Source organism: Leucopleurus acutus (assembly GCF_964270905.1).
Source record: "Leucopleurus acutus genome assembly, chromosome: 2".
Lineage (NCBI taxonomy): Eukaryota > Metazoa > Chordata > Mammalia > Artiodactyla > Delphinidae > Leucopleurus > Leucopleurus acutus.
In genome coordinates, this window is record NC_139143.1 from 81,094,569 (window position 1) to 81,105,529 (window position 10,961).

The 10,961-nt window shown below is 57.7% G+C and overlaps 1 protein-coding gene across 4 annotated transcripts; it reads left to right on the forward strand.

Moving 5' to 3' along the window:
* The first annotated feature begins 112 nt into the window (after positions 1–112).
* Positions 113–10,392, forward strand: SHC1 (SHC adaptor protein 1). 4 transcript variants are annotated; one of them, XM_082856078.1, is made up of 14 exons: positions 113–238; positions 2,330–2,478; positions 3,689–3,856; positions 4,390–4,460; positions 4,987–5,050; positions 5,197–5,316; positions 5,584–5,637; positions 5,827–5,878; positions 6,044–6,170; positions 6,989–7,187; positions 7,275–7,344; positions 7,423–7,557; positions 7,702–7,940; positions 8,763–10,392. In XM_082856078.1, exons 3-14 carry the CDS (start codon positions 3,692–3,694, stop codon positions 8,889–8,891), a joined length of 1,425 nt encoding a protein of 474 aa, XP_082712204.1. In that variant the 5' UTR covers positions 113–238; positions 2,330–2,478; positions 3,689–3,691; the 3' UTR covers positions 8,892–10,392. The 4 variants fall into 4 exon arrangements, with proteins under 4 accessions (XP_082712204.1, XP_082712205.1, XP_082712203.1 ...); XM_082856079.1 differs by lacking the exon at positions 2,330–2,478; XM_082856077.1 differs by lacking the exons at positions 113–238; positions 2,330–2,478 and having other exon boundaries at positions 3,294–3,856; positions 7,426–7,557.
* Positions 10,393–10,961: the final 569 nt, after the last annotated feature.

Below are 10,961 nucleotides of genomic sequence, written 5' to 3' on the forward strand. Positions count from 1 at the left end.
TATCACGGCTCCTGTGCGCGTTCTCGTGCTGCCATTGGCTGACACGGGAAAGTGGGACGGGTGAAGGAGGGACGATGGTAGAGGGTCAGGGGTTAGTGAGGCCGGAAGTGAGTGCAATAAAGTTTCTCCAGGGAGGCCGGGCCCGGGGAGAAAGTTGGAGCGGCGACCTAAGAAGGCAGTGGCGTGATCCGGAACCAAATCGGCCCGCGGTGCGGTGCGGAGACTCCATGAAGCCCTGGTGAGTTGGGACTTTTTTTCTCCTTAGGTGACCCACTCCTCCTCCCCGGAACCCCTCTCCCGGGACCCTACTTCCGGTCTTCACTTATAAGCCCCGCCCCTGCGACCCCCTCCCCGGAAGTCCCACCTCCCAACTTCAGGGGGCTCCCCGAACCCCGACTTGTTTTCTATTTATTGTCCCCGACCCCACTCTGTCGCCCGACTTTCCTGGAAGTCCCACCCCCAGACATGCTTCCAGGTCCTACTACTAGAAACCCTACGTTAGTCCTTCCAATTCCCCGAAACTCCGCCTCCTAGCGACGATTCTCCGCCAACTCCTGTCTATCAAAAAGCCTATCTCCCGAAAGGGCAGAGCCCTGCCCCTCAAAGAACTATTCGAATTCAAGAAGCCACGCCTCTCTAGGGGTTCCTCCCCTCTAGAAGCCCCGCCTCTTCTTTAATCCACGTCTGATTGTCCAGAAGCCTTGCCTCCTGGGAGTCTCTCTGATGCTCGCGTCCTGAGAGGGCCACGCCCCCTCAGGAGCGTTATCCCTGTAGGACCCGGGTCATCGCCTCAGAAGCTTTGTCTTCAATCCCAGTAACTTCACCTGCTTAACATTTCCTTGTTCTTTTTCTCTTTGGGGACTTTGGCTCAGTTTTCCTGAGCTCTCATGCTCCATTGGGTAGGAAGTCAGAAGTTCACATCTCTGGCTCTGAGGAGTCAGAGATTAGAGGCAGCCCTTTTCCTCTCCCTTACCCTCTTCCAAGGGTGGACCTACTTGAAGGGGGCTGGACTTGGGGTTTGGTACGAGAGTGGGAGGGAGACTCGCTCATAGATTCCCAGCCCCACTCCCAGGACCGACTCCACCCCAGAAACAGCTGTTTGTCTCATACCTGTACGTCGGGAGCTGGGTAGGGCCACGGATTTGTTGGTGTGTGACATGTGGGTGTGACAGGAGAGAAAGTTTTCCACCAGCAGAAAACGGTGGCTTGGAGTGGGTGTAGGTAATAGTGTCCTTTTTGCTATTTGATTTTTTTTTTTAAGGGACTCCTCAGGCCCCACCACTTCTCTGGCTCTTCCCCTCCCCCTAACCGGAGTTCTAGTCTGGGCATTCCTCCTGGTCCCGCTTGCCCAGCCTTCCCTTCTGGAAACATTCCTGAGCTTTCGCCATTTCCTGCTACTTTCCGCTGCTCTTGCCTCCTCCTCCCTGCTGGGCTGAGAAGCCACACGCAGCTTCTTCCAGTCACCCGGATTCCCAGTAGCAATCTCCTTTCTTCCTACATAAATTTAAAAAGCCCTACTTCCTCTTTCTTGTCTAACAATGCTCACACCTGTTGGTCATTCCCTGCTTCTGGATCCTGCAGGCACCCATAGAATGCCCACCTCTAAAGATGAGGACATCCTGGTGTGTGTGTGTGTGTGTGTGATGGGGGTGTGAGGCTTTGGCAGAATACTTTCCTCATTCTCTCTATGCCTGGGCGCTGAGTCTTTAGGAAACAGAGTGATAGAATTTCTTCTTGGGAGTGGTGCATGGAGTGGCAAAGCTCTCCTTGGAGGACTAAGTGGGAGGTGATAAGCACAGTATCTAACATGTTTTAAGGGCTAGTGTTGTTCATTGCTATAATCATATGATAATTTGCATCTTTTTATATTCTGAAGTAAATTTAAGGATAGATAATTCTGCGGTGAGCCTGGGGGGTTATATGTATCTTTTACAACTACTTTTTTGGGTCACTTTCCAACTTCCTTTATGGCCCCCTTGAGCAGAGCTGTGGAGCAGAGCTGTGGGCGGAAGGAATGGGTTTGGGACTGTTCCCTGTGTCCATCCTCAGTCCTTCTCCTGGCACCCCTTTCTCCTTAGCAGATTTGTCTTCTGCCCCCTCTGTCCCTTCATGGCCTGTAGCCCCCACTTCTCTTGGAGAACTGTTGCACTCTCCCATTTCCTCCAGCCAGACTCTGCCTCTGGCGTGAGGGGCATCATGCTCTGTGGTGGACACCTGCACCCTTCCCAGTCACTACTGCAAGAGGAGGGGTATGAGCTTACCCGCAGGTCCAGGGAGCTGACCTTAGTGTCAATGCCCTGGCCGCCCCCACCCCTTCTACCCTTGACAGCTTGCTTCGCTGTGGAAAGGGGGACAGAAGAGTGCTTGGCATGGGCCGCTGCTCCTTGGCATGGTAGGCGCCATGCATGGAGAACAAGCCTCCACCAGCCTGTCCTCTGCTCCAGCTCCTGCCTGGTGGCTCCCTGATGCACCACCCAGGTTGGACTTTATTCCCCTTACTTCACCAGCTTTGCCCTTCCTCTTGGCCCCTCCCTGCATCCACTGGGACCACGTCCTTCCTTTTCCCATTTCTTTAGCTCCCTCCACAGCTGTGGTAGCAGAGGATGCTAATGGCCCAGGCTCCCTGGGGCTGCCACCCCATGTATGATAGTGGTGGGGGGTCGCCGGGGGTGGCCGGGGCTGGAGGAGGGAGTTTGAGTGTTCAACTAGGACAGGAAGGGAATTGCTGAGCTCAGGAATCCCCTCCCTTTCCCACCCCCAGCTGCCTCTGTTTCCTCCCTTATTCCCCCCGCTGCCCTCCCTTAGTTTCCTGCTCCCTTTGGCCTGCCTATGTCTGGTTTGGATTGATGCAGACCTCCTCTTGCCACCCTCCTTTCCTTCTCACTCCTCCATCCTTCCCTCCCACTCCCACTTTATTCCTCTCTAGATTACTTGTTGTTTGTACCGGGGCGGGGTGGGGGTGGGGGGGGCGGGCATGGATCGCTCTGCCCTGTAAGAGTTCTGGGTTGGGGCAGTGCTGGAGGCTTAGCCCCTCAGAGCCTGTGAGTCAGCACTGTCCTCGGGATTGGTCTCTCCCCTTAGCTCCCCGCCCCTGGGGAGGAGCCAGTCAGCTCTAGGTCCAGCCCGTTCTCCTCACAGCTAGAGAAGAGGCTCCACGCTGGGCGGGGATGGGGCCTGAAACTCTCTGGGTCTGAGCCTGGGGAGCCAGAGCCACTTGTCCCTCTCCCTCCCCAGGACCCTTGAGATCCCTGGGCCAGAGAGGTCCGATCAGGCTAAGGGCCTGGGATGCCCCCTGCCTGGCCCCCTTGCCCTGACTGGCAGGGGGGCCAGGCTGGGCAGCAGCCTTCCTCTCACTCCAGCCATGGATCTCCTGCCCCCCAAGCCCAAGTACAACCCACTTCGGAATGAGTCTCTGTCATCGCTGGAGGAGGGAGCTTCAGGGTCCACCCCACCGGAGGAGCTGCCTTCCCCATCAGCCTCGTCTCTGGGGCCCATGCTGCCACCTCTGCCTGGGGACGATAGTCCCACTACCCTGTGCTCCTTCTTCCCCCGGATGAGCAACCTGAAGCTGGCCAACCCGGCTGGGGGGCGCCTGGGGCCGAAGGGGGAGCCAGGAAGGGCAGCCGAGGATGGGGAGGGGATCGTAGGGGCAGCCATGCCGGACTCAGGCCCCCTGCCCCTCCTCCAGGACATGAACAAGCTGAGTGGAGGCGGCGGGCGCAGGACTCGGGTGGAAGGGGGCCAGCTGGGGGGCGAGGAGTGGACCCGCCACGGGAGCTTTGTCAATAAGCCCACGCGGGGCTGGCTGCATCCCAACGACAAAGTCATGGGACCCGGGGTTTCCTACTTGGTTCGGGTGAGTGAACATCCTCCCTCCCACTTCCTCCAGTTCCTCTGCTCACTAGTCTTTTTTTTCCTGCTCTTCCCCAGCAACTCCTTTGGTTTCTGTGTCCTGTTTCTTAAACCTTTCTTGCCCCTTCTCTGATTCTTTCGCCCCTTCCCTTCCAGCTCTGTCTGGGGCCCCTTCCTTCTTGTGACTCCCCCACCCCCACCCTGCCATGCTTAGCACAAAGCCCAGCACAAGCCCTTAGTAAGTGTTGGAATGAGTGACTCTTGACTGTCCCCTCCAGTCTCCTCCCCCTTTTTGGAGATGTCACTCCATCCCACCCAGTGCCTGTCACTCCCCTCCGAATTCTCTTCCCACATGCATGAGGTCCCCCAAGCTTGCCTTCTCTCCTCACCCTGTTGTTCTGCATGTCGTGGGATGTATCCACGGGCAGTGGGCAGAACTTCTGCAACCTTACGGAACAAGCAGGGAAGAGTCCTGGGGCTCTTTGTGAAGAGGTGGGGGGAGGCGGCTGACTGTTCTCCTCCCGTCCCTCCCCTCAGTACATGGGATGTGTGGAGGTCCTGCAGTCAATGCGCGCCCTGGACTTCAACACCCGGACTCAGGTCACCAGGTTGGTGGGGCGGGGGGCGGAGTGTGGGGGTCCTGGGATTTGTGAGGGGAGGGGGGAGTGGGTCACTTGGCAGTGGCACTAGTGATGGCTCATCTTTGGGTGGTGAAGGGGATTGAGAGAAAGTTAGGGAAGGGAGTCGAAGTCTCAATGAAGAGAGGCAACTCTGACCTGGCTCCTTCTTGCTTATGCAGCCTGGGGGGTTGTGGGGGAGGTGGCAGAGGCAGCTGGCAGCTGGAGCTTGAGTGGAAAATGGGGGTAGATGGAAGGTTGCTGCTGCCTTTGGGAAGGGGATGGGACATTTGGTAGCTGGAAGGGGGTGGGCCCAGACCCACTGAGGCTCTAACCCAATCAGCCAGGAAGCGGCCTCTCAGTGTCATCAAATATTAAAGGCCCTTAATTCAATCCGCCACGACAAAGAGCCTGGAGTGCCCCTGGAGTCTGGCCTGGCCTTCCCCTCCCCCAGCCCTGTGGCAGCTCCAGCCGGGTGGGAGGCAGGCCGTGGGTCTGAGTACCCCTCTTTCCCCAGGGAGGCCATCAGTCTGGTGTGTGACGCTGTGCCGGGTGCTAAGGGGGCAACAAGGAGGAGAAAGGTAGCTGGGGTCGATGGGGCTAGGGGCGCTGCCGGGAGAGGTGGAGGAGCAGGGGGAAGGCTGGTGTGGGGCGTGCGGGGAGGAGGCCAGGAGGCAGGAGTGTGCGGGGTGCCCCCAGCTTCTGAGATCCTCGGGCCCTTCCCTAGCCCTGTAGCCGTCCACTCAGCTCCATCCTGGGGAGGAGTAACCTGAAATTTGCTGGAATGCCAATCACTCTCACCGTCTCCACCAGCAGCCTCAACCTCATGGCCGCAGACTGCAAACAGGTTGGTGGACTAGGGCGGCAGGACCAGAAACATTGATGGGAGGGCTAAGTGAGGACCCGGTTATGAGGGCAAGAAACTCGGACGGAAGGCTTGGGAGCATCAGGACAGTAGGGAAGGAGGAGATTAGGAGGACATGGGTTGAGAAGCCAAAAGGATGAGACTGGGACCCCAGGGTCCTGGGCCAATGGTGGGGGGTGCCCAGTGGGCCCTGAGGCTGCCTGACACACGTCATTCCCTTCCTTCTCCATCCCCTGCCCTAACCCTCAGATCATCGCCAACCACCACATGCAATCCATCTCGTTTGCGTCTGGCGGGGACCCGGTGAGTTGGGGAATGGAGCACGGGTGGTGGGAGAAGAGTACGGGGCTAGGGGTTGGGAAGACACTGGCTAGAGAACAGAGCGTGCTAGGATTGAGGTGATATCTGAAGAGGACTGGGTTTGAGGGGTCAGGAGTGAGGTGGGGCTATGAAATTTAGCTAACTGGCCTCTTCTGACTCTGTCCACCCCAGGACACAGCCGAGTATGTCGCCTATGTTGCCAAAGACCCGGTGAATCAGAGAGGTGAGGCGTGGTGGGGAGCACTGGGTGGGGCCAGCTGTCCGAGAGGTAGGTGAGCAGGACCCGGCGGCTCCTGGCTGTGGAGGACAGACGACAAGGGCCTCTGTCTGCGCCTCCTCCTGGCCACGCTGCCCCCGAGCTCCCTGACGGCCTCTGCTGTGTCCCCAGCCTGCCACATCCTGGAGTGTCCCGAAGGGCTTGCTCAGGACGTCATCAGCACCATTGGCCAGGCCTTCGAGTTGCGTTTCAAACAATACCTCAGGAACCCGCCCAAGCTGGTCACCCCCCATGACAGGTGAGTGGGCCAGGGTTGGGGGGCGGCCAGCTCTTGGGCCCCAGACCGGAATTGGAAAAGTAGGTCTGCTCTTCCCACACTTGAGCTCAGAGAGGTGCAGGGAAGGAAATAACCTGTGCGCCCCTGCTTCCCACTTCCTGCTATTCTTAAGTTTCCTGTGGCCATCAGGAAGGTCTTTCGAGGCCCTGCCTGCTGCAGGGCCACCTCTTCCTGTCGTGTGCCCGTGGTGGAGCTGTAGTCCAGGACGTCCACGCTGCAGCTCTTCCCTGGCTAGATGGGCTTTTCTTTTCCCAGCCATCTCATTGCTGGTCTGTCCTTTTGTGCATTTCTCCATATTTAGTTTAGTTCTTCATTTTCTTGCCTCTAGAAGCCGTCAAGAATTTGGGTGAGGGAGGATGGCTCTTTCCTGAGATCCTTACCCTTCCCACCTCAGACCAGTAGTATTGAGTATTTAGAGGAGGTTAAACGATTCTGGAGCACCCCCCTCCCCGGTACTTACTGCTCCCCCTCCCTCTTGGGAGACAGCTTAATGATCAAGGGCATGACTTTAAAGACAAATCTGAATTCACATCTCAGCTCCACCACCTTTTAGTTGTGAGACCTAAATCCTTTTACCCCTGACCCTCATTTTCCTCATCTATAAAATCGAAGAAGGAAATAATACCTACCTTATAGGGTTGCCAGGAGGATGAAATGATTATATATATGAAACACCCAGCCTCAGGCCTACCCCTCAGGGAATGCCCAGTATGTGACCGCTGTTCTGTCTGTTCTCCATCCTCTTACCCATGCTCTTCTCTTCCTCCTGTCCCTCCCAGGATGGCTGGCTTTGATGGCTCAGCTTGGGATGAGGAGGAAGAAGAGCCACCTGACCATCAGTACTATAATGACTTCCCTGGGAAGGAACCCCCTCTTGGGGGGGTGGTGGACATGAGGCTTCGGGAAGGAGTCCCCCAGGGGGCTGCTCGACCCACTCCACCCAGTGCCCAGACCCCTAGCCACCTGGGAGCCACGCTGGTAAGTTGCTTGCATGAAGGTGGGCTGGGCCCAGGAAGGCAGCGTCTGGTTAGGGCCTCTGGTCTCACCCTATTTTTGTCCCTTCAGCCAGTGGGGCAGCCTGTTGGAGGAGACCCAGAAGCCCGCAAACAGATGCTGCCCCCGCCACCCTGCCCAGGTATGAAGGGAGCTGAGAGGGGCAGAGTGGGGTGTGAGAAGCAGGGCGGGGATCACTGTAAAGCCTCCCTTTCCTCAGCAGGCAGAGAGCTCTTTGATGATCCCTCCTATGTCAATGTCCAGAACCTAGACAAGGCACGGCAAGCAGGCGGTGGGGCCGGGCCCGCCAATCCTGCCGTCAATGGCAGCGCGCCCCGAGACCTCTTTGACATGAGTGAGTGTGCCCCTCTCCTTCCTGCATTTGCGTCTTCTCACTTGGTTCCTCCTCTTTTCTTCCTGGCCTCCCCTCCCTGAGGGTCTGGCTCTTGAGCATGTGTTGTGCCAGCTGCCTCTTCTAGCCCTCTCTCTGTACCCCCAGAGCCCTTTGAAGATGCCCTGCGGGTGCCTCCACCTCCCCAGTTGGTGGCCATGGCTGAGCAGCTCCGAGGGGAGCCCTGGTTTCACGGGAAGCTGAGCCGGCGGGAGGCCGAGGCACTGCTACAGCTCAATGGGGACTTCCTGGTGCGGGAAAGCACGACCACGCCTGGCCAGTATGTGCTCACTGGCCTGCAGAGTGGGCAGCCCAAGCACCTGCTACTGGTGGACCCTGAGGGTGTGGTGAGTATCGCAGGGGTATGGGTGGGTGAGGCAGAGAGGAAGGTGCAGTACCCTCCTGTGCAGCCCTGTTCCTGCTTCACTGCTTTCTAGACTTCACCTGCTGGGCATCTCTATCTGAGCCTCCCCTGCTCTCAAGGTGCCTGGCATTCCCCCTCTAGTGGCTTAGGGTTCCTTCCCTTCTCACATCCCTGAACTTGAGCTGTTTTCCCTTCAGTCCCGGCCAATCCCCAAACTTTATGCCCACAAGTGCTGGAAGGTGCACATGTCACCTGAGTCCCTCTTTTGACAAATGAGAAAACCATCCTTAAGAGGTTGTGATGTTCAATGTCAGATGGTTAGAGGCTAGGCACCCCAAATCTCCTCTCTCAAGAGGAGCCAGGGGCCTCCCCAGCTTCTCCAGACTCAGGGCTCAGACCAGTGCTCTGTCTCCTGTCTGCACTGTCCCTCTGCCCCTCATAACTTTGGTCTCTTTTCTACAGCAACCTCAGCCTCCTTTGCATGTCTTTTTTGTACTGTGTATCCTCTTCTGAGACATACCACCTTCTTCCAGGTCAGGGGAGGAGTAGCTATCCCTCAGCTTCATGATTTCTGGGCTGATGTCCCCTCTGCCTTTTCCCAGTTCACTGGCCTGCCCATTCCCACGGCTATCTCCAGCTTCTCTTTCTAGAGAGGCCTCAATGATCAGGACTGACGGCCCTCCCGCTTCTGCCATCTTTTTCTCCTGCCTCAACCCTCTTGAACATTCCAGCTTCCTCAGCTTTGGGGACTGAGGTCTTATTTGACTCTTCACCTGAATTGACCTTCTCCCTTCCCACTTCCCAGGTTCGGACAAAGGATCACCGCTTTGAGAGTGTCAGTCACCTCATCAGCTACCACATGGACAATCACTTGCCCATCATCTCTGCGGGCAGCGAACTGTGTCTCCAGCAACCTGTGGAGCGGAAACTGTGATCTGTCCCAGTGCTCTCTCCTAGAAGATACCCTGCGACCCCTTCTACCCTATTGTCCAATTCTCAGGACCTCACTTGGGAGTGTTCTGTGGGCTTGGCCTTGTGTAGGGATGGGGGTAGTGTGGACATTGGGTTCAGCGTCCAGCTGAGTGAGAGGGTTTGAGTCAGGAGCCAGGGGTAGAGTCCTGCTTCTCCCCAAACCTCACCAAAGTATTAATGTACAGAGTGGCCCCCTTCCCTGGGCCTTTCCTGTGCCAACTTGATACCCCCTTCCCCAAGGTGGGTGCTGGAGGCCTGGGCAGTGTGCCTCCTTGTAATGGAAAATGTCCTGTGGTGATAGGCCCAGTGGAGCAATCACCCTTCCAGGGAAGGGGAATGAATCACACCCTTAGTCTACCCCTGGGCTCAGGGTACCCCAGACCCCTCTCAACACCCCTCCCTCCCAGCGTTTAAACTTTGTGCCTTTGACCATCTGCTAGGTCTGAAGATATTTTATGCAAAGAGTTCTTGGGCCCCTGAAGTCAAGCATGGGGGTGCTGACACCTTGGCTTCTGGGACCCCGTCCTCTCCTTGCTCAGTACCCCCTCCCGTTTAGGTTGGGTGAACAGAGGCAGGAGTGGCAGCTGTCCCCTCTCCACCGGGATATGCAGCCCTTAGAGATTGCCTCAGAGCCCCCTCCCAGCCAGTGGGGAGATGGACCTGCCTCTTGCTCAGTGCCTCTTGGGTGGGGCCCCTCACCCCAGGGGGTCTATATATACATTTGTCAAGTCCATCCCCCCCCCCCCATGTTGCATGCATGTTATACTCTAGAGCCAAAGTACAGCCCTTCCTCCTGTAGCCTCTGCCCTGCCTCCCCCTGCTGGGGTGGTGGGGGGATGACTGAAGTGTCATCCTAGGTGGATTTTGTGGAGGTGGGAACAGGGGCACTGAGACTCTAAAGCAGTAGACAATCCCCAGATACCATCGGTAGATTTGGAACTGCGTTTTTTATTTTATATGCATATATTTTAGGGCTGTAGATTTACTTTACTAATTTGTTTTCCATAGCTTATTCCTGAGCACAAAATGATAATAATCGATTTATACATCACCTTTTTGACTTTTCAAAGCCCTTTTACAACTATTGGCATTTTCCTCACCCTGGCCTTTGCCGGTAGCATTATCTTTTCTGAGAGACCAGAGGCCGAGTGTGAGCTAGGACTAGAGAAACTTGGACCTCCCACCGCGAGGCTGGGAGGCAGAAGTTTGGCTGAATGGATGTTAGTTTCACACGGGGCGGGCGGGGGCGGGGGCTTGGGGACACTTAAAACCTGCAGTTATTGAATCCCTTCTCCAGGCCGGGTCCTGCCGCAACGACAGAGGAGCCGGCCCTGCTCTGTCATTAGGCCTTGTGGATAAGGGAGCGTGGACTATCTAAATCCTCACCTCCCTTTTTTTTCTTTTCTTTTTGTTTGGATGTTTTCACGGGTCTCACTTATACCAAAGGGAAAGAATCTTCATTAAAGTCCATATTTCTTCTACCTCGGCCTCCTGGTCCCTGTCGCTGCCTATTGTTGGCTGTGGGCCCCCCGTGGCGGGAGGCCGAGGCCGCCTCGGGGCGCGGTGCGGCCCGGCCCACCTGGCCTCGCTCGGGTCGCGCCTCCTCGCGGAGGAGGGGCGCCGGGAGGGCGCGGCGGGGTGGGGAGGGCGGGGCCATCATCCAAGGAGATGTTCGTGTCTGCAACTGGGGCCGCGGCGGCGGGGTGGGATCGCGGCCGGCCGAACCCCAGGCGGCTCGGGCTTCCCAGGCGCGCGCTCACGCCCTCGCGCACCTCTGCGGCGGCCCCTCGGCCGGGGATGGTACGGCCCAGCCGCAGAGCCCACGGCCGCCGCCTGCACTAGTGAGCGGGCACGCGGCGCTCCCGGGCTTGGGACGGCCCCCCGCCCCAGGGTCGTGCCTTGGTACCGCCCTGCCCGCCCGGCGCTCGGGGGAGGGTGTGACCCGGGCCTCGCTCCCCCTCCTTGCCGTGCGCAGTGGTGGCTGCCACGCCGAGTTCCGGTTCCTGTGGCTGCGGCCGCGGGCGGGCGGTAA